Source organism: Numida meleagris, chromosome 5 (assembly GCF_002078875.1).
Source record: "Numida meleagris isolate 19003 breed g44 Domestic line chromosome 5, NumMel1.0, whole genome shotgun sequence".
NCBI lineage: Eukaryota > Metazoa > Chordata > Aves > Galliformes > Numididae > Numida > Numida meleagris.
In genome coordinates, this window is record NC_034413.1 from 38002580 (window position 1) to 38030071 (window position 27492).

General features: G+C 43.0%; 1 protein-coding gene across 5 annotated transcripts in view; it reads left to right on the forward strand.

Annotated features, from left to right (window-relative positions):
* The window catches only part of ERBB4 (erb-b2 receptor tyrosine kinase 4), a 538439-nt gene that overhangs the window by 322516 nt on the left and 188431 nt on the right, over positions 1–27492 (forward strand). For all 5 annotated transcript variants that reach the window (XM_021398689.1, XM_021398691.1, XM_021398690.1 and 2 more), the window contains one exon: positions 25761–25895. In XM_021398689.1, coding sequence (XP_021254364.1) covers positions 25761–25895 — 135 coding nt within the window. The remainder of the gene's footprint in view (positions 1–25760; positions 25896–27492) is intronic.

Genomic DNA, 27492 nt, shown 5'->3' on the forward strand with positions numbered 1-27492 from the left:
ATTATAATAATAAAAAAAAACATTTTAGATGTATACTGTTAGGAGTGTTGGTTCATTTCTTCTGTGAGAAGCAGGGAAAGAAAGACAGAAGCATTAATTTCAAACTCTAGCCTGAAGGGAAGATACAGAATGTTATCTTCACATAAAGAAGAAAAAGTTTTGAAATTCCCAAGGGGAGTTCCTTTATTTTTGGACTGAATCATTGAATTGGGATACTGAGAAATATGAATCAGTCATTGTTCTTTAAAAAAGAAAAACAAACATACAACAGAGCTGAAAGCCTCCAACGAAATAAAAAAAAAAGCCTGTTAAATGTGAAAAGGAGTAGGGCATACTATGAAACACAATAGTCCTAATTTAAATCCTGCTTTATAAAAACAATGATTTCTTGTGTATTTTTATTTCGTTACCTCTTGCTACGGTAAATAAGTGCATTTCCATACTCCTTGGAAGGACTTCTTCACAAACGGAGTGTCTATGCATATATTGGGCTGCAGCTGCTTTGAGGTGAAAATCAGCCTTTGAGAAAAGCTGTGCAAAACGCTGGGTGCTTATGTGACAGGGGATACTGCTTGTTAGCTGAAAGTGCAAGAGGTGTGTTATTTCTCCTTCTTGTATTGGGAAATAACTACCTCGTATGCTGTTTTATGGTAACTTTTTTTGAAAGGAGATGGCTGCTTTTTCTGCTTTGATTGTTAAAATTTGATAAGCCCTTTACTGAGAGTAAAGAGAAGTAAAGTTTCTAAAATACCTCTCTGTGGCACTCTTTATAGGTTGCATGCTCAGACAAGTAATCAGCATATTTAAAAAAAAAGTGGTGATTTTCCTGTGATGGTAGTTAGCTTTAATCAAAACTTCATAACACTAATGTTATATTAAAAGCAATCACATTTGCCTTCCCAGAACAATGCGGGTATGAATAAAGCAGTTTCTTAGGGAACTGAAGAAAGCAAGAACCCTTTGGGGGGGAAGGAGCCAAGGTGCACATTAGTTGTTCAGCCAATCAGCCAGCTTGCAAGTTAATCAGATCACTTAATAATTCCGTTTTAGTGCTGAACCTCTGTTGCACTTGTGGGAGCACCAAGGTCTCAAGACGCTGTGGTACTAAAGCCCCTGTCCTCAGAGGAATTTACAGCTCTGAAGATGAAAGATCTTCCCAAGAGCCACCGTGACGTGCACTTCTAGAATGGAAACAATAAATAATTAGTAGGTGCTTGGTATATAGATAGCCAAGGGTTTCATGAAGAACTGCAGACAGATTTTGTTCCCCCCGCCTGTCGCACACACAGTGAAGCATATTTCTTATTCCAGATCTCCAGCAGCCTGTGCTACAGCCTTTCTGAAGCCAGAATGTACGGGAACGCTCTGTGATTTGAGGTTAGGGTGATGCTCTTTGTTCTCTTTGACCCCAGGGAGCAGCGCTGCACATCTGACAAAGGGTATAAAATGGGAGCCTCCCAGGCAGGGTATCACACCTCGCCTCTCAGATAAAGCGGCTGTTATATTCTTATTTTTTATGTACTTGTATGGTTTTGGTGGACAGAGGATCTCACAGTTGTTAATGTCTGTAATGTCTTACAGCATCCTGTAAAGGGGAATTGCTGCTGTCTCCAGACAGCATTTTACCAGACAGAGGGCCTCGGTCAAGCTCATGGACAGCAGGTCCGTGGGCAGGTAGGCAGGGGCCTGGTGTTCCACAGACAGCCGCCATGGCTGCTGCTGCATGTTGGAGGAGAGGCCAGGCCGCCTCCTGTCCCTAAGCAGCAGCCCTTTGCTGTGCTGAGGGGCACGTCGGGCTGGTTATGGCGCCTGGTAGACACATTGGCAGCCTCCTGCAAGTGCCCAATTCATGTGGAATGTCGCAAACACACGCACCGCTTCCCATTGTGTTTTCTTCAGGAGGTTGTATGACTGGTTTTACACTGGGAAGGATACAGAAGCTGCTCATGAATTCTGAAAATGTAATAATTTTCTGCATGACTTTTCACTCCAGAATTCATCCAGGAAGTATGCTGTATGTTAGCCTCCTTTGGTGGAAGGGTTCCAGTCACCCGCTCAGGGAGCAGGAGCTGCCGGCAGATCTCTCAGATGACTGCAGCTGTCTAGTGTGGGGTCTGCAGCTCCTCTTCTCTTACTGACATGGCGATGAATTTACTGGTAGGGAGAACAAGTTGCTCTGCAATTTATTAGGGCCCAAAAGGCATCATCACATTAGGAACTCTTCTCAGCTGTCTTGACAGCTATTTTGGCTTTTCTCCTCGCTTCAGGGATAATGAAGACATAGTAATGTTCTGAAAATGGTATCTTCTTGAAAACATGAAACCTTGCTGTGCAAAATTGTTGTGTATTATCTGTAACTAGTGACTTGGAATTTACCCTTAGTGAACATGCCTAACCTTGTGAAGATGCAAAAGTTTCAGGTAAATATCCTGAACAACATCTTGAAAGTAAGAATTTCTCATGCAGTACTGTCATCTCTCTTCTTAAAGGCTATGGAAAGCTCTTTTGTGACCTTTCTTGTGAAGGTGATGAGGTAAACGTTTCTGGGCTCTTTATGTATTTCCTGTTGATCCAATAATGTGAAGAAGTAGTTGACTCTCTTATAATATGATTTACTTCAGTCATCTTTCTACTCCTGTGCATCTGCTAATATCCTGTTCATCATCACATTCTGTTGTCAAGATTTCAGGGCAGGAGGGAGCCCTCTGACAGCACAACTTTACAATTGCCTGGGGAGGCCTATTTTTACTTTCCTTAAATAATGCATGTTTTCTTCTTAGATTCTGCATATTTGGAGACAAGCTGTTAATTAGAATTAGTTCTGGACACAATGAAAATGTACAACCTATTCATTTCAGATGTCATACACTGCAGAGTTTTGCAAGACATTTTGAATACTGAAAAAACAGTAACAAATCGTAGGAAATACTCCTCTAAGTAAGTAATACATTTAGTACTCAGTTTACCGTAGCCCATTTTAGAAGTTACCTTTTTTGTTTGGTTTTACCTGGGAGCATACTCATCTGTTCTTCATTATGCTCTAGAGAATGTTTTTAGTCTAGCTGATGGAAAGATGAATTCTCAGAGCTTGTCCCATGGACTTTTCTATTGCTTGGACATGTCTAAGCAAGACCTGGTTGGGAGAGCTGCAGGTGAACCATAGTCAGGGGCAGGAGGCACCTCCATCTGAGCCAAAATGATTTTATGAAGGTGGATGTTTCAGCAGATGTAACTTCTGGAATTTCCTGACTCTCCTGAGATAGTTTTGATGATGAACTGTTTCAGCTTTTCATTTTAAAAATACATTTAGCTTTGAATATTTTTGTTCACTACATATATTAATTTTTTCTGGGGGCAAATCAAAAAGAAATATTTACACTTTCTGAAGTGAAATGCTTTAAGTAATGTAAAAAAGAGATCTTTCTGCCAGAGGAATTTCAATTTTTGACTTTAGTCTTAAAAGACAATGAAGTCAGACTTCAAAATTCCACATCCTCTGAAAACAGGTCTTGTAGTTTTCACATAATATGGTTATGAAATGACTGATTTTGTATGTTTTCTCTCTCACAGCTGTACAGCTGGGTTGTTTTCTGATCTGAAAACAACATCTCTTTGCTTAATGGCTCAGGAAACTAGGCCAGATAATACTGATTATTTAATTCCAAATCAAAATATCATTGAAAGATTTATCTCCATCCTGCAGCAGTTCAGTCCTGTGCAGTGGAAATATTTCATTAGCCAAACGAGTTAGCGTAGAAGACAGTAACAGGCAAATAGAATTAACAGAGTATTTTTGGCATTGTGTGAATGCAGCAGGATTTGTCAAATGAGCTTGTAAATACATGCTAATGATAAATAATCTCCCTTTCCTCGGGGCTCTGGACCTCATGCTGTACCACTGGAGTTTGCTGGGACTCTGACCACATCTGCATCTGCTAGTATTTTTAAGTCGGGTGTGCCTTATGTGATTACACAGCGTTGGTAGTAGGCAAGCTGGCAGAAGATCCTTAGTTCTTGCTAGGATGGCCACTCAGGATATTCCTGGGAATACCATCAGATACATTTCCTGCACTGGTTGAAGGCTTGGGCCAGATCTTCTGAAGAGTTTGTGTGAACCTCCCTGCTGTCTGGTCCTATGTTGTGGGATCCAGCAGTCAGTGCTGACCAGTGTCTAGCTGTACAGACATACAGAAATACAGATTATGTTAGAGCTTTTCTGTTTTCTCTGTAAAGCATCCAGAAAAATATGGGGATTTCTTTCTTTGTGCTGCGGTAGTACCAGGGATGTACCACACATTGAATATTGGTAGATTGCTGACGAATTGATGGTGAGGGCTGGTGGATAATTAAAATACCGGTTGTCAGCTATACGTATTTCAAAATTCATTTGTGTAGATGAAATGCTGAGTCATGGCTTGAAGCAGTGACTGAGCACCTGGCAGGGCCAACACAGGGGAGCTCAGATGCATGCAATGCGCCTGAGTGACCGGAAGGGCTAGAGCCAGGATCCACCCCTTCTCATTTAAGGGTTAGCAAGGGAGACAAGGGAATCTTGCTGGAGATCCCTGTGTACCTGAGGCCTTCTGAAGGTAATCAGATTCTTTCCTTTGTTTCTGTGCCTACAGCTGTTGCTTTTAGCAAATTCTCACTTGCTGCAGCCTGGGACTTTGTTACTCTGCTGTCATTGCTGCACTTTCCATTGCATTATAGCATTACAACTTTTCCACTACAAATGAGCCCAACCTACTTTGCAATTTACCACGCAGGGATAAGTCCAGAAAAGGCAGTGTGTCTGGCCTTTGTGTCTTCTTGGTGTCTTTTTGTCTTACCAGTTTCATACCACACTGACATCTGTCAGTGTTTTGGTCATATTTTTGAGATGGAATCTAGGCCTCTGTGCTTCTTACCAAGCATCAAACCTCATGGGTGTGGGTATTATTATGCCTCTCCCATGGACTGCTTCTGCTTTTCTTGCCTGTTGTTCACTAAGCGTTTTACATTTACCTCCACTATTTCTTGGTTTAGGAGAGACATTCTCTTTTAAGAGTTGAGACTTTACTAAATCCTTCTTTTCCTCCCCAGCAGTATAATTGATTTCAGGAATTAGTCATCTCAAGGGTGGTTTGTCATGTCAGTGATTTGTTGGATTTGACTGTTACGTGATATAATGCTGAAGAAGTTAATGAGGAGTTCATCCCAGGCACGCTCCTTTCTGCCATGAGAAGCAAGCATGCAGACTGTGTGGTGATGGAAATATCTCCCTTCCTCAGGGCGCTGCAGCGTGTGGTACGCCACTGGAGCCCAGGGGTCTCAGACAGGCCAGCAGATCCAAGCCCATGTCTCCTTTTTTTTTATTATTATCAGGATTCTGCTAAATTCCACAGGCATTCAGAAAATGTATTTTCATATTGCCATGTCTTTGGCTTTTACTGAAGCACCCCCTCTCCCACCAACTCTCTTTCCTAGGGAAAGCTGCAGTTAGGCATAGTGCCACACTTAATATTTTCAGTGGATGCTCATCAACTGCTTGACTGTCAGGGAGCTGCAGTTCTGACATTCTGCATGGACCCTATCTGCAGGCGATCTCAGCTCACCTTTGATGTCACCTTTGGCTTCCTGAACTTCGCAGAAGCACACTCCAGTGGCACAGCTTTCACTCTGGTTGGTCTGGGGACTTGTTAGAGCTGAAACATCCTGTGGCGCTAAAATTAGGTATTTGTGGTTACTTGACAGAAGCAATCTCTCTGCTGGTTTATTTCTGACACCATGTCATCAAAGCTCTTCTGAAACAATATGCACTCATGTGGGAACAGCAGCATGTTTTCAGTACATGGGCAACACTTCTAGTCCTGACGTGCTGTGGTTTTGTTCTGGCTTGTTGTAAAGAAACTACAAAGGAAGGAAGCCTGCCATTGCAGAAATGGCATGGCAGCGGGGAATATTAGAAAATGCTTCATGTTGGTAGAACTTTTTCAGCTCAAAAATAATCTGCGTTTAGAGGGTCTTCAATTTTGCATGAATGACTGTGGAGGGCTGTGAGTGCTGCAGCAGTGAAAGCTTAGCTTGTTTCTTTGCTTACATTCAGAAAGGTAAAGCCTGGACACAGCTGTAACTCGAATTTGCGGAATCAACTGGCCACAGAAAAAATTCAATTCTTCTAGTAGGAAGAATTTTCTGGTCATGAAGCCTGTTAGGCCATGACACAGACTTCACAAGTGTCAATTCTTTGTCCTGATTTACTTGAAGTTAGCCCAGAGAAAGCTTTTAGGAATGAGTTGATAGGAATGGGTTTCCAGTGGCAGCGTGCTGCAGCCTCCAGCTTCTGAACAGCCTTTCTGTGAAGCCCAGCGGATGGAGCCTGTGGGCATGCGGAGCAGGAGCTTCTTGCTTTCGGTCATGATGAACCATAAACGTTCCTTCTCTAGAAAAGTGATTTTATGAACTGTTAGGTTGGCGCATATTTTGCATAGCCCATTCAATTGTAAAGGAAACAGAAATCAAAAGCACTGTTCAAAGCGTATTATATGGGAAAAGGTAACAGTAAATCGTGCTCAGACCTGTCTCTGATGTGAGCAGGTGTCATGTAATGCAGAGCTGAGTCAGAGTCCACTTCTGGAACGGAATGGGGAACAGCCAGCAGCAAAGCTGCTTTATTACAAACATCTCTAAAGGGCAGTTGCCATTTATCCTCGCCGAGCATCTTCTTCCCGAGTGGCAGCATGTGAGCTGTCACAGAGAGGGGCACTGGAAGGCACAAACATGCTTGAAAGGCTCAGAAACAGCTGTAAGGCAGAGTTTGGTAATGCTGCAAACCAGCACAGCTCCTCAGACTGCAGTGCGGCCCTCAGCCATGCTGCCCAGGCTCCGGTACCAAGAAAGGAAAGCCACGCAGGTCTCCCTGCTTTCCGAGGTGCTCTGATTAAGGCTGTGTGCTGACAGCCCCCAGGGAGCCAGGTGGTAGCCCCAGCAGCCTCTCCACTGGCCCTGTGCCTGGTGCTAATCCTCAGCCCCAGCACAGAGGTATGGGGCAGGGCTGTCCCAGGCTGTTACGTCCTGTGAGGAGACCCTGGCAAAGAGGAATCTGGTAGGAGATAACAGGCTCCAGCCCTGGCAGCCATAAGTGCTTGAGGGTGGCCTGGACACAGAGCAGGAAGCCTTAAAATATCCCTCCAAGCTTTGTGAGCCCAAGTGCAGTGCTTCCCAACCTTGGCCTGGCAAACCTGCAAACTGTCAAGTGTAAGTGCCGTGCAAAAGCCAGCAGTGAGGTTTGGAGAAAAAGCCATTCTGTTACAGCCACTTAACTATCTCCTTCCAATTCCACCAGTGATACCAGCTCTGGGAAAGGCAGAGGTGGAGATGATGACAGGGGTCTTTGTGTGTTTTTCTTTAAATTATATTTTACATTAGAAAATGTCATTACTGAACAAGAGCATCATTTCTGGAAGAAACTTAACACCCCAAGACCCTAGGAGGAATAGAAACCTCAATTAGAAGCAGTGATATCAGGAGAGAAAATTGAGAATGCAGTATCACATATTCCAAGTGCACTGAGAGCAGATGGCTTCAGCTCAGGCTTACAAGTACTTTCAAGAACATCTGGTTCCTTGAATGCATCAGCTGCTTCACCTTTTCCTGAGCTGCAGGAAGTTGCTTGTTTCTCACGTTGCTACCTTTCCTATGCAGAGTCCTCAAGAAAGGGCAAAATCAGCGTGCCAGCCATAATTACTTATGCCTCTGATTAATCAAGAAATTAAAACTGTGCCAATTATGACTAGCTTTATTTATGTTAGTCAGCCATAGCTTTAGGAAATGTTTTACATCATGTATAGATTAAACTTGCCAAGAAGGCTTTGTTTTGGGTCTGGATAATGAGGAGAAGGCTTCCTTGCTGTGTGCCCATTGATACTCGTGGCACTCCTGATGTGTCAGGAGGCTATTGTAGTTGCTTCAGAGTTTAAAGTTCAGTCTGAATTTTAGAGGAAGAAGGAGATCCCATGTGGAAACTACTCTCCTTAGGTTTTGAGTGTTTTCTTCTCAGGAGCTCATTGCAGTCCTACAGCTCTAACTTCTTCAGGTGTTCATCGCTGTGTACTATGAAAGGGAATAACACTGAAAAGAGGTGGTAATGTTAGAAGTTGCTTTCCAGTGGTTCTTCTCGCCAAAAGTTGCTCTGCGGCCTTTACACCAGACCTACCACAAGTAAATGGCACCTCATTTTGTTTTCTGGACTAGACACTTGGAAAATCTGCCAAAAATAGTCTTAAGCAAAAAGCCTTAGACTGCCGAATACTGTAGCTGTAGCTTTTAAATGTGCTGGATTAGGTGGTGCTTGGGGAAATGGCTTTCAGGTCTTCCTGGGCTGTTTGCTAAGTGAGTGTGTATAAGGGAGAAGGAGAAAAGAGGACATTTTGTGTTTTTTTTGAGTTTTGTTTTGCTTCACTTTATTACCTAAAAGCCTTTGGTCGTACATAAGTAGATACAGTGTTTGATCCAGCAGCCCATAGGAATCAATGGGAGCTTCGTTCTCGCAGTGCATCTGTGAGGAGAAGCAGCAGCACCTGCCCGGCAAGGTGAGACTAGTGCTGTCAGGAAGGGGAGTTTCTTCTCTCCTTATTGATTGCGTTATTGATTCCAATCTCTGTGATGTGCTTTGGGTGGGTCAGATTTTATCTCAACCTTTTGAAGCTAACGCTGTGCACCTGTAGAGGGAAAGTGAGCTCCTGCAAAGTGTGGAGCCTGCATGCAGCAGTGCTTCTGCACTATCTTGTACTGCCTGGATGTCTCAGTCATTGGGGTGTTTGTTCCTGCTGCTGAAAGCGGGGTCAGTGACAGGATGTGAGCTACAGGGCAAAACTGTCGGGATGCTGTGGCTATTAGCTGGCCTCTGGCAGCTGAAGGATGGCAGGAGAAGAAGCAAAACAGATCATGTAGCTACTGAGATTGTTACAGTGCATTGGTCATATAATCTGCTTGGATTACAGGAAGGGAGAGTGGTAGAGTTTGAAACCTTAGGGTTTCCCCTGTCTGCATAATACAAAAGCAGAGTATTTCCAAACTCTTGAGTGCCTACACAACTACTCTTTTCTAGTTTCTTTTCTGGGAAATGTCTTGTTTATGTTTCTGGATATAAACTAAAAAAAAAAGTATAACATATGATTTTAGAGGCTTAAATGACATGCTTGGTTTATGCGCTGTTGATAACGGTATGAATTTGTATCCTTTGAACAATAAACTTCTAGTGGAGATTATGAAGTGTGAGGGGAGTTGAGCAGTTGTATTTAATCTAGGAATGCAGCAGAGAACTAGTTTATTAGTAAAACCAGGAACTGATCTAACAGCTTAGAGGCAGCACAACTGGAATGTCTAAATGTGTTTCATCTGGTCCTTTTGTTACAGCGGTAGTGGCACCTTAAACTGAAGAGCTCTTGGCTGAGGTTCCCAGCAGTAGGTGCTCCTTTGTTTTGTTGTGGTTTCTCCATTTGTCTTTAACGACAACCCCTGGCACTCTGACAGGTGCTTTGCATTTTCTGCTGTGCACCCCTCGAGAGCTTGGCAAGACAAGAAAGTGGAGCCGTGACAGGTACTAGAGCAAAGGACATCATATCTGTAACAAGGTTATCTCTACAATGTGAATCCCAGGCAGGAGCAAAGCTTGGAAGAGACCACTTGCTTGCATGTACCGAAGATGGGCATTTAAGTGTGCATATTAGGCTGCTGTCCTAAATGAACCACGACTTGTGTCTTCTCATGTCATTTTACATTTTCAACAGCTTTTAAATTAGACTAAATCCATTTATCTTTTTTACTTGCTGAGACTTTTAAAAAGAATGATTTTTCATTCTTCTCTGATAGCTCAGCTGGAAATGGACTTCTGAAGGATTATGGTCCTGCAAGTGATGGAGAAATATGAAGTGACAGAGCCTGGTGACTTATCTTCCAGTTAGCCCCGCTTTCTCTGTGGGAAGCTGGCAAAAGGCCAGTTGCAATAAGTGCTGAAATATTCCCCAGCAAGAGCCCACGGCTCTGCCAGCGTCTACAGCAAGTTCCCATCCCTGAGAAGAGCGGGTCACCAGACGTGGCTTAAAATTTGCCATAAATGAAAACACTGCATGCTTACAGAGCTTTGTGGATGTGCAAAGTTGACAGAAACACTTGAGAGCAGAATTTGAAGTCACTGAGAAAAGGGAACCATTTCTAGAGGAATCGTTTTGACATACAAATCAATCAGTTCATTTTCTGCCTATAGCAGATTGGAGCATCTCTGGAACCCTGGTCTGTGCGTGGATTGCCCTCAGCTAGACAGCAATGGCCTTTAGGGAGAGGCCACTGAAAGTTTCTGTAGGTTTCACACCCTCGGAGCTTGCAGTCTCTCTGGGATTTATCGTTAACTAAGTTGGCATTTTAATGGAAACTGCTCTGTGCATAAAGAGATGGAAGTCCCTATAAAATGAAGCACATTTAGTAAACATACTGACACACAATTGAAATCGAAGCAAATCAACTCTTTTGTGGTGTAATAACATGCTACCTACACCCTTTCTAGGTTTTTCTCCTTGATTATAGGCGTTATCTGCTTCATTAATTAAAGTACTGTTATTGTATCAATCAAGTACTTTGCCAATTTCTAATTGCCAGGCTGGGAGCTGAGTCACTAAGTTAACTTGGCTAAGAAACAGTTGAAGAATGACAGATTGGGTATTAATTTGTTTTCCTAAAAGCTTTGATTATCTAAAAAACTGACACGGGTTCCTTGTAATTTGATTTGCCATGGTGCATTTTATTGGCCTTTAAATGGGTTGCCTCACTTATTGGTCTTCAGGTCCATTTGGTAATAAGTAACATGAGTAAAACATATAGTCAGTGACACATCTCAGCAAATAAAATCTTCATTAGTGATAGAAATATTTTTAAGTTACCCAGGATTTTAAAAATATTTTTTCAGTTCAAAATATTAAGGGCATTTAAAATGGTAAGAGTGGTGGTTGGTGGAAGGATCCTAAGGCCCATCAGCAGAAATAGGCAGCCAGAAACATTTCAAGTCATCTGTGTGGATTTCTCTGGTTTTAAACTGATAGGTAAGCTCTTCTATGTGTGTGTCTGTGAGACTTTCTGATTTTTCTGTCTAGCAGGAATTTATTTGCACGATCACAGCAAATAAATGAAAGCATTTAAGAGCTACAGCAAAATATGTTTGTAGCCTTACAGAAATCTTATTTGCATGGGGGAGTGAAGGACCTCTAAGCCAAAAAAGCTGATTTGTCTCTGAAGAGAAAGGGGAAGTTTTGTTACAAATGACTTCCACCATTCAGTACCATGTAAACGCTATGCTCAGTCCTAAATATTTACTGTAATAATTTGTATAATTAGGCCAGGCTTTGGATTCCACTGCTGCTCATACAATAGCATTTAAGAACACTGAATGTATTTTATTTATAGAGGCACTGACATATATGCAGGATTTTATTGCAATTCAGTGACTTGTAAGCAGAAGTTGAATTACACAGTGCATCAACAAGCAGGAAGTTCTTAAGCTGGCACCTCCTTCTGTGAGGTTAAAAGTTAAAGACTCTCTCTTTCTTATGTACTTTCCAAGCAGCAAGAGAAGAGCACAAAAGAAATACTTGTTAGCATCCCATCCTGTTTCTGCCTTGCCTGCTGCCTAGCCCAACATGCTCTTCCAAAGTGCCCCTCCGGAGCAAGTCCTCCCTGTAGCCCCTTGGTGTCATGAAGCACAGGACAACTCTCAGGGCAGGCTTGCACCGTTTCTCTTCAGGGTTTCTTTTAGTTCAGTGCCTTGTTTGCTCAGGCGAAGAGTATTGGCTATTAAATGAACAATTCAAGATTACTGAAAAAATAAAAATCAGAGGTAAAGAACATCATGTTTTCATATCCCTATGTATAGAGTGCTATGTACTCCTTTTTCCCTGCATCCAGGATGCTTGCACTGAATTAATTTCAGAGATAGTAGTTGTTACTGGAATAATAATACAGCATGGGAAGGGGACCTTGGAGAAAAAAAGATCTCATCCTCGAATTTGCCTGTCTTGAGCATGGTTTTGTACTACGTGGCAATAATGACACATGCTGCTGATAAGCAAAACTTTCCTCCATCAGCAGGATGGTTTTTATCATTTTCTGATAGGCATAGCCAATTTGTATATCTGTGTTCATAGCAAACTGATAGACTTCTGTAACAGTTATACCAAGGGAAATGCTTTCACCTATTGTGGCTTCTTCTTTATTGGATTTTTAAGTTACAAATTTAATAAATCTCATTTTTAATTAACAGAGTAAATATAAAACTGTGTTATGTGTTTAAAGGGAAAATGTGCAAGAACTCCATGGCTGAACAGAAGCATCTGATTCTTTTTTTTTTTTTTTTTTTTCAGCCTTGAGACACATTCAGTCTCCTGTTTATTCTTGACTGTCAAGAAGTATTTCTGGGAAAGGTTATATTAGTCCTGAAAGGGAATCAAAATCACAACAGTAAAAGGAGTTGTAAATTTGTACTTAAGGGTAGTTGTTTTATCATCATAGGTTATTCTCCTCCGTGTATGATATGTGGCTGTATTTTCCTTCTGCCTTCTTATGAGTGCAGTAAGTATGTGTATGTTTTTTTGAGCTGTGGTTGCTTTAAGCTCTTTCCAAGTATCCATGTGCCATATGGTAGGTTTCATTTGCAGGATGAGGTGCAGCCTGCTGGTACTGCCCTTTCGGAGGAGATAAGTTTAAGTTCCAGCAGGGCGTGCTGTGAGTGAAATGGTGCCAGCACTTCTGACGTCTGCCTGCTCCGCCGGAGAGGTGGAACAGGGGGTTTGGCTCCTGAATAAGAGGCAGCTACCAATGTGCTGTGTGATGCATGACAAGCTGAGCAGCGCTCCGGAGAGGTCAACCTGTTGAATTTAGTGTCTGGTATAGCGCACACTGGGCTTGGGAGGAGCAGCTGGTACTTTAGCAGCTGTGTCTCTGTTGAACCAGATCTCATCTCTTGTCAGATTTAGGGAAATGCAGACAGCAAGTTCATGTTCAGGCTTGTTTGAACTTCAGTCCCTCTCCATAACTCAGAAGGAGACTAAGAACAGTAGTCTCAAGGAGAGGTGTCAGTGCTTCAGCCAACGGTCCCGGTGATGCTGACATACAGCTCTGCAACCCAGAGCTGTAAATGTGTGAATCCAGAGATCTCAGAGCGCCTGCTGGAGCCCTGGGTGCCTTATCCCTCTTCTGACAAGTGCTGGCAGGCAGTCAAGGGCACTTTCTCCTCTCTCTTTGTATTGTGGGAAGGAGCAAGGCTTGAGATAGCTCTGACTGAGCTGACACTCACTCAGGTGGGGTGCTTCACAGACCGGAGGAGGGACAAACCTGGGCTGAGTTTGTTATCCAGATTCCCACTCTGGTCAACTCCTGCTTCACCAGCTGTCCAGCCTATCCTCTCAGAGACAGCCTCACACAAGGCAGCCTAGTGGGAAAGGTGGCTGCACTGGAGATGTTGCTCTTCCCCTTCTGCGTGTTCCCTGCTTCAGTTCTGACCTTCACGGTAATGCTGTGCTAGCCCTGACCACTGAGCAGCAGTGCAAAGTGATTCTCATCAGATCATTGTAGGTCTTCGAGAAAGGGGAGTGGAGAAATATTGGTTGTTGCTTTCAGGAATTCCTTTTACTGTTCCAAGCAATCCTCAACTGCCTTAGGAAGCACCGGGCAGCTTCTGAGTGAAAAAACAACTTAACATTAAAAACTACAGAGCAGTGGTGGCTCTGTGCATGTACCCCACTGAGTCCAGAATGCCACTATGGTTGTAAGTACATGCTGGTCTCATTCATCTGAGAGTAACCGGTCTTTCCAAAACGCGTGTATATAACAGTGTGCTTTCCAGGGATCACTTGGATTTGCACTTGCCTTCATGTGTGGTGCCTCTCACTCTGGTGTTGACAAGAGGTTCCTGCATGTTACGCATTTCAGGAATTTCCTCTCTTACTATATGCAAGATGGTTTTATGTAGTCTGTGATTTGTGCTAATGGTACAGCCCAGAACACCACGGTTAAATGTCATGCTGCGCCTTTTGGAGCCTTTTTTCCCCACCTGCCTCTCAGTGGGGATGCATTGTCCGCATGTCAGGGCGATGGCAGTAGTTCCATGCCATCAGTTTGCCACAGGCTTGGTTTCTCTGCAGGTGCTTGTGTCTGAAGAGATGTTGGGGCTCAGGGCATTGTTGATTCATGCGTGTCCATCCAATGCATGGATTGCTCATAGGAGCCTTTTCTGAGAATTTAATTCTCAAATGGTGTAAAGCAGGGAAAGGAGAAGGGTAAGGTCTAACCATATTCTAAAATATGAAAGCCAGTGACAGAATGATTAGGCATAAAGCCCTGTAGTAGACTTGCTGAGACCACAGTGTTCAGCCTCACCACTCTTGCCAATCCCTCCCCTGACTTTGGTCAGAGGTGCTCTGCAGTGCTTGGATTCCCCAAATCGCCAGAAGGCCCCTCACGTGTAGGAGTGAGAATCCTCACTAGTGAGTGCCGTGGGTAAATAGCAGATCTTATATCAGTGATGGCTTTTACCTGACTCCTCTCTTGTCTGCACATGACAGTTGAGTTTCCACTGTCTTCCTCACCTGGTGGAGTGTGACCAGAAAGATTTGGAATGGGAAGATGGACTTTTTTCCTATGAAGACAGGCTCGCTCCAGGATGCAGTTTGTTGTAGCCACCAAAATTCCTTAGACTTAAAGGTGTACTGAAGGAAAAGGCCTTTGTTAGGAGCCTAATGAGGGAGGTGGTTTGGGAGGCATGTCTGTAGCGGGCATGCTGTGGGGCTCTGCCTGGCCACCCTAGGCTGCTCAGCAAGGCAGTTCCTGCTGTGGGTCTGAGGGGCTGGCTGGCAACTTTGACAGGCTTTTTATTTTAGTTATTTTCATTTAAACATTTACATCACATCTCATTACCTTCTCTGAGCTGTAATTAGAAATCCTGTGGAATTAAGAACCATTAAATTCATTGAGATTTCAGCCTTGGGAATTTGCCCAGAGGCACACAGCTTACAGGCCTTCATGAGGCTTGACTTTCCTGGAGTAGTCTCCCCCTCCTCTGCTTCATCCAAGCCTTTGTGAAAAGGAACCATCTTTTCAGTTTCACTAATTAATTGCTCTTGCCAACCAACAGATGTTTTGTAGCCTTTGAAGCCCAGGAACAGCTAGGTATGTCACTTCTGCAGCCTTACGCTGACTTTGTATGCAATTTGAGCAAGAAGTTTTGAAGCTCAAGTGGGGGGGAAAAAGCTACTAAAGCCAAAGGAGGAGTTATAAAACTCAGAAGAATATATTTTCCCCATCCCCAGTATTTCATTAGATCAACATCCTTGTCCCTTTGCAAACACTTGTGCAGTTCTGGGCCACAGCACTCAGAAATAATCATTCAAGATATCTCTTCTGCTAATTTATTTGCTTATAAATTGTGTTGATGATGACACAATTACCTTAAAAGGCAATGGTAAGAAAAGCCACAAAACTGAGCATGGGCACTGAGGAATGCAAAGAGTCAAGCTTGAATTCTATGGAGCCCAGCCCTGACACTGGGAAAGCAGCTGCTTTGTTCTGCCCTCAGCTACTCTGCTCGCAGCGCATCATCTGTTTGTGTGCTGGGAAGCTCTTGGGCAAAAAAAAAAAAAATCAAGACTTTTTCTTAATACTAAGGATAGCAGCTGTAACAACAGGATTGGTGGGTCTGGGTGCTTACACTTCCCTCCTGTTGTCTACGTTATTAAAAATGATCTCATTGAAATAGATGTCGTTAATCAGTGCCAAATGCAGTTTAGCTAGAATGCAGACAAGGACAAGCTGCAATTTTGCTGCCTGCAGATAGAAAACGTTTGGGCTAGTTTAACGGCAGAGTGGTGAAATGCTGGAGGCAAACCCATCATTTTTCTGGGAAGAGTGTTCTGTTATCAAGTATGACAATGAAAGCTACCCTTGTTACTGCCGAGGTTGCATGGGTACAGGGCAAAATCTGTCCACCATGTGATGAGCCACCACTGGGAGCAGAGACATCCTCTGTGAATGGGGCACACATCTCACTTGAGTCTCAATTCCATGCCACTCCAGGCCAAGGTGTCACTCTTGGTCTACTGCATCGTAACAGAGAGCAGATTGGGTTCAAGGCAGTTCATCTGCTGGGGAAAGAAAGAGGTGTGTTGGAAATGTTTGCAGCCATGTTGGTGACAGTATTGCTGGAAAGAAAGAAAGAAAGAAGAGGATGTTTTCATTGCAGCTTTTAAGAAGCCAGGTGGGTAGAATAGGGCCTTCATGAAATGAGGGCTGGTGGGAGGTGAGGAGCACCTCTTATTGAAGAGCAAGCAGAAGAACTAGAGAACACTTGAGGAGAGAGGTGGTGGTCCTAAAAAAAAAAAAAAAATGAGTAGACCAGCCCCAAGCTGTGCCTTGTACTTACTGCCTTGTCACTGTTGCTCTAGCACCCACTGACCCAAGTGGCCTGAATGTAGCATGCGTGCAAAAGCAAGAAGCAGGACTGACAGTGACCTCTTAGCAATTACAGAAGAAAAAAGGAAAAAAAAAAAACTAAGCAAGTTGAGATACTTGAGGCCTTATCAAACTCGTTAACTTAAAGAAGGCCTTCCTGATAATTCTAATTAACATTCCTGTTCCTCAGTTTGCAGACCCTCTTTTGGCTGTCCCCAGCTGCAATGGTGAAAGGGCAAAAGCAGCCCCAGCCTTCTGCTCCCAGGAGCTGTGCTGGAGCTGCTCAGCAGCCACTGTGCAGGAGGAGGGCTGTCACCTAGTCATGTGCACACCTTCAGCACAGCAAAGCCAGGGAAAGGCATGGGCACTTCCCACCTCAGACAAACTCTCAATTAAAATTCATCTTCAAAGAGTTGGCGTCCTATCTCAGGAAAGGTTGACCATGTGGCCTAGTAATGTGAGACTATTCTTGAACAGATCCCATATAGAAATTTTAAGCTCAGTGGACAGAGACTCCTCTTTCAGGCCCAGAAAAAAGATGAGTTGGGTTATGCAATTGCTGTATCTGGCATCCAACTAACTGCATGCCAATTACCAGCCCGTATGCAAATGCTTGTACTGAAGCGCAGGATGCAGCTGGATGCAGCTCTGGGAACCCTTCTCGGAGTGTTCCAAGCCACATTATGACATTTTTGAAAGAGAAGGACTCTGTGGAGCCAGTAATTTTTTTCAGCCTTTCAGAAAATGGTGGAAATTACCACTACATCCAGATCTTAACTATTTTTTTTGAAGGGAGAAGGAATTTCTGCACACTGATGCCAATCAGGATGTACTTGAGGCACTCACACTCCAAGACAGAAGGCCATCAGTCTGTTTGCCAAGCGTGCAGCCTGAGTGCCAGATGTGCTTGGGATTGAAAGCAGGCTTCTTGAATTTGTCTGGCTGTGCAAAAAGAATCAAAAAATACAATGCCAAATAATTCCAGAGTTGAAGCTTCCAGGGATGCTGCAGGGAAATCCTGCTGCGCTCAGGTGCTCCTGGCCCTGATGAGGTTTCTGTTCATGCTGCTGCTTGGCTTCCCACATGAAAGAAGGGAACACTCAGGAATGGTCCAGAAATGGTGTACAAACTGTCATGCAACATTGACTTGCAAGATGCCTCCCGTAACAAGCTGATTCCAGGAGAACAGGGACACAGTAGTCTCACGTTACATATCGCTTTAGATGGGAAAGATAAATTGAGAGGAGCCATTAGCAGACATGAAACACTTCAGGTTGGATCAAAATATTATATATGAAGTGTCCTGCCAAGGAGAGGCATTTAAATGCTTGTCTGTCTTGGCAGCACAGAAGTGAATCAGTCAAGGTATGTATCCTTATCCTGGGTGAAGAAATGAAATGAACATTTTATGAACAGAATTTTGTAAAAAGTTTAGGGAAGAAAAATAACAAGTGTTCTGAGTGCTGTTCCTCAAATTTGGTTCACACAGTTGATATTAAATGAAAGATGATACTCTAAGCACCAGCTACAATTTTGTCCTGAAATAGGAGGCTCTCATCACTGCCCCCTGTTTCTTCAGACTCCCTGGCTTCTTGGCTGCCTGTCCTTGAGAAATGGGAGGAAGGGGCTGGGGTGAGTCCCAGTGAGAGCAGTGGGACAGTGAGGGTTAGGTCTCACTATCATACACCGTGGCTCAGAATTAGTGAACCACTGGTCACCAGTGGAGGAGAGCAGTCGAAGGATCAGTCTGCAATCTTAACTCCAGGAAGCGTTGACTGATGGTTCTCTGTGGAGTTTGTGGGTGATCCTCCAACCACTGGAGAAGTGCCACGTGCTCTAGGAAGCCCTTCTGGTAGCCTCTTGTAATTCTTGCTGTAGAGCTGACAAGCAGACATCCTGCCCATCAGGAGCAGAAACCATCCATCTGGAGAAATGCTTCAATTGCAGCACAAGCTCTGAGGAAAAATGAATGTGAGACCAATGTGGTGAGACAGGAGGAGTGGCCTGGCTGTGTGTTGACACTGTGCTGTTGCAACATCTGATCAGAGTGACAGATGAGGGAGCTGGTGCAGATGTACAACGTCTGAGCGCAGGTAGCATTTCCACAGGGCAGAGGAAGCAGTACTGGGATCTGTTCAGTCTTCACTGAGAGATTTGGAGGATGCATGACACAGCAAGCAGAGTCTGTGTCATGAAAGACTGAAAGGCAAGCCTTGGGGCAGCTGCTTTGGGTCATTCCAGTAGATTATGTTGCACAGGATGCTTACTGTTAAAGCTGATCAGACAGCAGAAATAAATTCCAGTACTGAGATATCTGTCAGAGCCTCTAGACGAGGCCACTGGGACACCAGTCTGCTCTGTGCCTTGGAGGTGCACCCAGTGCTCTGTGTATCATCCCTTCTGCTGCCTTTCTGCTGAGGAATAAGGACTGGGAGGAAGGGAGAGTTATTTGGGATCAGCAGGTTTTAAACCTTTTGAATCTTTGAATGCCCACAGCTGTAGCACTTCTTGACACGTATGGTTGACATGCTTTTAAATACATGGTTTATTCTGGATGGGTGTTTTGCATCATGAATGTGCGTTTTCATCAGTCATCGTGCTTGTGGAGAACTGTAAGAACTGTGTTAATAATAAGTGTTAATAAGGTGGTTAATAATTATGGAATTACAAAATAGTTCAGGTTGGAAGGGACATCCAGGAGTTATCCGCTCCGGCCTCTGCTCTTGCTCATGCCCCTCATTGTGTGGTGACCCTTCAGTACTGCACGGGTGCACTGCAGGGATGTATCTCATTGTCTGCAATGCCTCACTTCTAGTTTGGTGGCACCACAAGAAGCCATACAAATTGTCACAGTGTTATGTTTTATACCTGTTAATCTACCTGTCCTCCCCAAAAATTAGATTCAGAAAGTAGTAAATCAAACAGTTGGCTGCTAACGCCAGGGCTAGAATTTGACTGGACAAAAAAAGTGATGCAATTATAATCTCCTGAAAATTAATATCCCTGTAACAGAGTCAGTGTATTCCAGTAAAGCTCCTCACCTGCAAAGTCAACAGGGTCAAACAGCTTTCAGAAGCTAGTGATGTGAATGGAACCAAATAAATGAGGTGGGTAACACTGTAAACAGCTCCTGCTGCTTCTGCAGATAACATCTGCAGAGGAAATGGCAGACCTAAGGCTGATCATACAGCTTTATGCCTTTCCCCCTGTTAACTAGAATCAGGGGTACTGTACTTCTGATGGCAAGTACCTGGTTAAGGAAAGTTGTGTTGGTTGGAGTCAGTGCATCCTTTTATTCTCCATTATCAAGTTGGTGTAATGACTACAGGAGCAGGAAAACTCCACCAGAATGGAGGGGAAGGAGATGATTTAAGTTTAAACCTGGGCTTAAACATTTTGGAGGAATTGAGATCTAAGTAGGCTGAAGCTGCAGTGGTCATTGCAAAATGCATTTAATTGAGCAGTCACTAGTACAACTCAGTCTAACTGGATTATGGAGACATACTCTCTACTTTAGCACAAGCCAAGTATGTTTAGTAAAGTATATTACATTGAAGAACAGGACCGTTTCTTGTGAAAAGAAGCACATCTTATGTTGAGTTTATATCTGTTTTCTTCCCTTTCAGATAGATGGGATGTTTTTCTGTTACTTGTTTCATTTAGCTGTTAATACTGTCTTTCATTTTGGATGTCTTTCTCCATACATTGAAGCTCTTGGGGCCATGCGGATGTGTTTTATGTGCCCTATGGTGTCAGTAACTGCTTGGAGCACAAGGGAAAAAATGGGACCCCTTAACCTGATGCTGAGTTACGTGCTGCTTGTGGTTTCCTGTGAATGGGGTAGGCGTGGAATGTGTATTGTAAATCTGGTGTGTTTACTCCAAGGGGCTGGAAAAATTTCCTGCACTCTTTCTTTTTACAAAGTAAATTAAATATCATGTTAAATGATATACTTTAGAATTAATAAGGTAGTGTGAAGAAGAACTCAGGACATGCAGAAAGTCAGGAATAATCTGAGCAGGTCCACATGTCCTCTTTGAGTTTGTTTAATATAACTTAAGCTGTTAATGAAACTGAAACTGTCTTTGTTGAGATTGCTAAAGACTTGGCCAGAGCCTGTTGTCCTTTAATGAAGTAGCTAAATGACTCACAAGGACCATGCAAATCCATCCTCACACACTATTGCAATGAAATGGTGAAAAGGTAGCCCATCATAACTCAGTGAAAAGTAATAAAATTGCTCATTCTCATTTAAGGAGCGAAACAGATTTTGAAGATTCATGCTCAGTTGCTACAATCCGGTGTTCTTAGTTATTGAACAATTGGATGTATGGACTCACAGCCTGCACATAACATTGAGCACTTGTGATAGAAATAAAGAATATTTTGCTGTTACTATCAAGCCTTGAAACTGACTTCCAGCTAATGACCCAAGTAATCTTTACTTGAAATTGTGTAATTGAGATCGAAGGCTGTGTGGGGCTTCTAGCTGGTACACAGATTCCACATCCATGAGCTTCTCAGTATGGTCATTGAGCTGAAATGGAGAAGGTTAAAACTCATTTTCATTATCAAGCTCCCTCTATCTCCCGATACAAATGTGACATTTCAATTTTACACAGTCCAACTCTTCTTAAATCATCTGTGTAAAAACTTCAAATCTTGATTGATGATGGATGAGCTATTGTCTCCTAAAGCACACAGTTCTCATTACCCTTAAGACATAGCTTATTAACGATGGACCTGAAGTGCTTTCCCAGTGGGTCATGAGCAATCTACTGTGCTAAGAGATCAAAAGACTTGGTTTGGCATGAAATTTCCAGGCCAAAGCCATTTTCACAAACAGCATCTCAAGTGTTGACAGCGTTTTGAGGGTGATACGGTATCTGACAACAAATCCCTATCATCTGGGTGATAGTGGCAAAGCTGCAGCGCTGTCAGTGTGCAAAGATGCTTCGGCTCTATTGGAGGCTGACCTTGGAAAATAAGGCATCATCCATGTGCACTGTATGATATGTATGTGCAGAGAACACTGGCATGTGGTGTAGTGTAAGAGACAACTGCTTTGTTAGCAGACGATCACTGTGGAAGGTATAAGGTGTCTTCTGTTTCGCTTTTGAGACCGTTGCAGTGGATGTTCCTAACAGTTATCTGAATTAAACCCTTTCTGTTTCTCTGTCCACCATACAGCTAGTTCTTTTCCCTCTCATTGTGCCTCCTCCCAGTTCAACGTGGCAACTGGCTTCATGGGACCAGAAAGGAGCTTTAAATTTGTAACCCACAATAAAAGTAGCAATTTTATAACAATTTTATAACAATTTTAGAACTAGATTGTACTGTGAAGTAATTGCCAACAGCCCCCACTGCATATCAACGCACAAGTTATTTGCACTTAAGGGTACACAGCAGAATGTGAGCATGTTTTGGCAATTGAATCCACATTAGGAGTTAGGTAACAGACCATGGGGGATTTCACTGTACACAGTGAAAGCGCAGCTGAAGAAAATGCCCTTATGGCAGATGGATAAAGAGAAGTTCTTTCCATCTCCAGTATAACCAGATGATGTGTGCAGAGCTACTGTCCTTTTGCGTCTGAAGCTTCTGGCAGCTGGTAACCCATTTTCACTGACCCCACTCAAACTTAGTGCAAATGCTTTGAATTTAGCCCCTTTTTGAACTTAGCAGACCAAGTATAAGTTGTACGTGCTGTATCTCTCCATGCTGCATGGCACTCTATGGAAGTGTAAGAGGTTTGTGATTCATGGCTGCTAGAGACCTGTATGTGTTGCTGCTCTGTTGTTAGCCTTGTAAGGTAGGTTACCAGAGTACATGGTAATTGTTCTGCTTCATCTCCTGGCTAATGGAAGCCAGAAAATAGCAGATAAAATGGATAATACATTTCTGATTCCAGTCCCCGGATAAATAACCATTTAATAGAATTTTAATAATATGCAGATGTAAGTTCCCCACAATCATTTGGCAGCTCTCCACACAATAAGCGAAATAATGACAGAAGTCAGTGGTGAGTGCGCTCACTGCTTTATTTTCATATAACTTGTGTGACAGCATTATACTGCTTTTAAGCCAGAAAAGTAGCTCTAATAAGGAAGATGGTAAGATTTTTTATTCACTTCAGAATCGACTGGCAAAAGGCCTTGGAGCTGCTCCTTTGCTTGCAGCACCAGCTGCAGCCCTGGTGCCAAAACAGAGATGGTGAGACTCACGCATGGCTCTCGGCAGCTTGCAGGAAGGCTTGCAGGATCACCTGCCCCTCTGGGAGCTGGCAGGGCTCGTGCTTCCAAATCCACTCTTGGAGCTCTGTGCCCTGGAGCAGTGTGGGAGTCCTCGGGTGACATTTGCAGCCAGCGCAGTCAGTGTTCCACGCAACTCCGTTCCAGGCAGCAGGGCTGGGTTTAGATTAATCATTTTCTGGTGTCACACAGAAATTGCATTACAAGGCTAAAATACTCTCCTCTATATGATATTTAAAGCGTATGACGCTGTAAGCAGTGCTTGTTAATGCGTCTTCAGCAGCGCATGGCTTCGTTCTTTGCAGGAGAAATAAAACCCACGGGTGGATGCGTTGTTGTGGCCGCTGCCCATCCTTGGCAGGGCCCAGCAGGAGGGCTCCTCGTGCTGCACGAAGGAGGAAAAAGCACTCCTGTGCCTGCTTTCCTTCGCCAACTCATCCTCATAGCTAGAGATCCCCGCCTTGCTCCTCCTGTTTATTGTTTAACTTTATCACCCACTTTCAGTGCTGTAAATTAAAAGGAGATGATGACTTTATGGTGATGAGTTCATTATACAGTAACTCTTTTGTATATTGATTGCATTTGTGCTTCATTTGCTTAACACGTACCAGGGTTTATTAGGTCTTTCCAGGCATTGTTCTTGCTAAGAGAGGGCAGAGAAGCACAGAATGCATCTGAGTTTGTTAATTCAGTGTAGCCAATACATCTGTGCTGATTTACACATGCCGAGAACTCTGCATAAAGAGCTGTACAATAACAAGTGGGGAAGGGGAGGCAGAAGGGGTCTGAGTTTAGATGCAACAGAACAGGAAGAGCTGAGCAAAAGCACATTAAGGATTGTACCGAACTTGGAGTTTATGGCCATTTAACAGCTGTAAGAGCCCAACTTTGCTACTGTTACTCAGGTTTCTTAGTGCCTCACTGTGTGAGCAGACCTGTAGACAGGTCATGTGTCATCTGTGAGAAATGATATGGTTTGGGGCGAATACATTTCACCACTTTTTAGAGGACAGGCAGCAGGTACAACAGCCATTATTCAGTGGGGAGGGAAGTTGGGGCATTTTCCATGTTTGTTCCTAGTAAATCACAAGAAAAGCTTTCAGTAAAGAGGGGCCAGTTTCTGGTTACTTTTACACTGAAAAATGTATTTCTCCACAAATTGAAACTATTGGAAATATTGTTAGAGTGAGATGGTACCTGATATATAAGAATACATCAAAGTTTCTTGGAGAAAGGAGAAAATTTGATAGGTATTGTCATGAGTAAATGCTCTAAAAAGCAGAAATTATGCCAGCGGCAGGTGTTCAGGGGCACCGACTGATAGTGGCACTATTTGGAGTCATGTGCAAGCGTTTAAGAAGCTAGCAGGGTAGACTTCTCAATTTTTCATGGCTTGTTAGATGTTATTTTTAATCAAAATTTGGGCCATTGTGGATTAGCTAATCCTGTGTAGCTGGGATGACACAGAGAAATCATCACTAATCATGTTTTCAAGTGTGCTTCTGAGTCCCACTTTTTTCCCCAGAGCAGAATTGCTAGCAGATGCTGGATGGTTGTGGGTTTTTTCAGGGATCATAAGAATATCATACAGGCAGATCATCACTATAACTCTAATCTGGACTCTTTTCTGTGTACAATTATTATTATTGTTGGTTCTGTTTTTAAGCTCCTTTTCAATGAAAAGCCAAGCTTTTAAGTCAGAGGTTTCTGAGAAATAGATATCAATACTCTGAACTGATTAATATGGTGGAAGCGTGTATTTTCAGATGATCCTTTATTTAATACTTTCTTCTATTGGTGGCTGCCTCCTCTGCGTTCTGTGTCCTGAACACTCTGAAATTTTAAAAGAAAAATACAGCAACTCCTCATTGTTTGTCAATGTTAGTGTTCCCACTGTAGCTTTTAAGGGCTTTTGTGGGAGATGAGGACTATCAGCACACCTAGTCGTTGCCACAATACTTGAGATTTCCTCTTAATGGCAGCCTAAGAGCTGTGACGCTCCTGGCTGCATAGCACCACTTAATGTCATCGGAAGGTGCCATTAGTAACCAGCCTTCAACTTTTCATTGTTCGGCTGCAATCTCTGACACTAAGTGGTGCAGGAGGCTTTAGCTGCCTTGCTCCTGTTAACTTGAATGAAAGATGCAAGGATTTTCCTTTGCTTTGGAAATACAGGAGGCAGGCTAAGAAGATAAACACTCAATTAGAACAAGAGTTTAGAAGGTTAAAAAAAAAAAATAGTTACTACTCCAAAGGAGACCCCAGTGCAGCATCTAAGCAACCAGAAGAGTTGAAGTCCGAATTTGCCTGTGACTGTTGTCCTGACTTGCTGTATCACTGTGACCTCCTTGGACAGATGGCTGAGACTCATACAAGAACACAGACTCTGTATTGATTTTTTAAATAGGTTTTATGACAAAAAGTTTGATGAGAATGCAGTTATAGTAATTTCAAAGTTTGATAGTGATTCACTGATACACATAATCATGTAAGCCAGTGCAAAAGAGCTGTGCAGCCAGGCTGTAGAACTGTATGGCAGGGCAGTGTGCTCAGAGAGGATGCTTCTCTAGACATCCTGACAACTCAACCCTCCTTACTTACACCAGGATGAGAGTGTTCCTACCTCAGGGGGGCACATCAGCTTATTCTGTGTTTTAAGTGTCCATATGTGTTAATGAAATGTAGCATAGTGTGACTACTTGTGTTTTTTTAAGTCAGTTAAGTCTTAGGATTTATTTTACCCATGAATAACAGTGCTCTTATACATTTGAGTACACTGGAACAACACAGAAACCCAGTCAATAACCTATCAGCTGTGTGCCTGTCTTCTCTGGATTTCTTCTGCATATAAATAAATGGTTCCTGTTTGCAAATGCTGTATGCTATTTGCCATCCTGTTTTCAGTGTTAGGTGAGGTTACAGTGTGAATCTTTGTGTTTGAATTCTGTGCCCTCTCTCTCCGATGCACAAAGAAGCAGTAAACTTAATTAGCCGTATGCCTGAAGCCTTACAACTATGTTCTCTTGTTCTTTTGTGCAGAAATACTGAATGGAGGGGTGTATGTTGGCCAGAACAAATTTCTTTGCTTCGCAGACACCATTCATTGGCAGGATATTGTCCGTAACCCCTGGGCCTCCAACTTCACTTTGGTTCCAATGAATGGCAGCTCAGGATGTAAGTACCAGTTTTATTCTTTGTCTTGTCATCAGCACAGCATGACACAGTATAGATATGACCACAAGTTTGTCCCTGATCCTATGTTACGGAGAATGGTATTTGTAATTTTTCTCCTTTTGCTACATTCTTCAAAGTTTGTACAACACTTGTAAGAACACAGCCTAATCTTAATAACACTTTGTCTGTAGAGATCATTTGCGAACATCATTCATTTTTTGAGTTTTCTCTCATCTGCTTTCTCTCTTATGCAAGTTCTTTTATTTCTGTTTATTTCTAACTCCACTGTACTACCGTGGAAGCACAGACGTTATTGTTTGTTTTGCATTTGTTCCTCCTGCTTAGTCTGGTCCTTGAGTCACAGTGTTCCGCCTATGGCATCATAATTAGCTGCTGGAGTAATTATGGTACAAGCTCATGGATATTCTCACTTTAAATAAGAAAGGAACCTCAAAGAAGTAGCTCTCCTGTTATCTTGTGTGTATCTGTGAAGAAATAGAATTTGCTGAGAGTGGGGTGGTCCTCACGTCTCCAGTATCTCTGGGTTTAGTATGCTCTGTTTTAATGCTTTTTCGAGTTTGTCTATACATTTTCATTAATCTGACCTGTTTCCCCAGTTCCCTTCCCTAGAGTTATTCACCTTCAGATGTTTCTTGGAGCAGTAAAGAATTCTAGTGAATTCATCAGTGATACAGTGATACTAAGTGTTCAAGTGAAATATTTCCTAATATAGGAAAGTGTTCTCAAAATGCATACCGTACTGTTAAACAGTACTCTTAGGATGTATTGAGATTGAAATTCAGGTGTAGGCTGGGAAGAATCCATCTGAATTCAGGAATGACACCAGAGCAGACGTTGTTCTGGGCATTCTGGATACAAGGCCGTTCTGGATCACTTGCCACATCCAGTGGTGTCCTGCAAGGATGTGTAAATCTTTGATTGACTCCTTAGCTTCTGCAACAGCCAAGAAATATCTTAAATTCTTGAGTTGTATGTTAAGAATTCAGAAAAAAAAATAACCAACCTCCGGATAAAGACTATTTGATTGAGCTCCCTAGTTTTAGGCACCAACTCATTTCTAACCAAGTGCTTTGTGTTACAATTGTTTTCTGTGAGGACGGCTTGCTTTTGTGTGTCTCACCTGCTACCCTCAAAGAAAGAGCACAGCTACTTGAGACACAGCTTCCTGTGGGAGGCTGCCAAACTCCTCTGGTCCTCCTCTGCCAGATCCGGAGCTGAGGCTCAGCTCCTCTGCCTTCTGGCTGCAAACCTGACATAGTTGCAACGCAGCCAGCTCCCTTATTTGCATATTAAAAAGCTCATCACTGGCGATGATCAGTTCTGAGCAGAACTGATAAAACCTTAGAAGGTTAGGGAATGCCTGTACCCTTTTATGAATCATTACTTCAGCACAAAAAATACTTGGTTGTTATTCTGTTTTGTTCTGTTGTTGGGCTTTCTTATAACGTTTGCCAGCTCTTCCAGAAAATGCTTTTGCAATACCAAGGCAATAAGCTCTTTTTAAAAAGCAACCAACATCAGTACTATCCTTCTGAGCTTGCAAAAGTTCTGCTAGTGACTCCAGAGGAATCAGAAC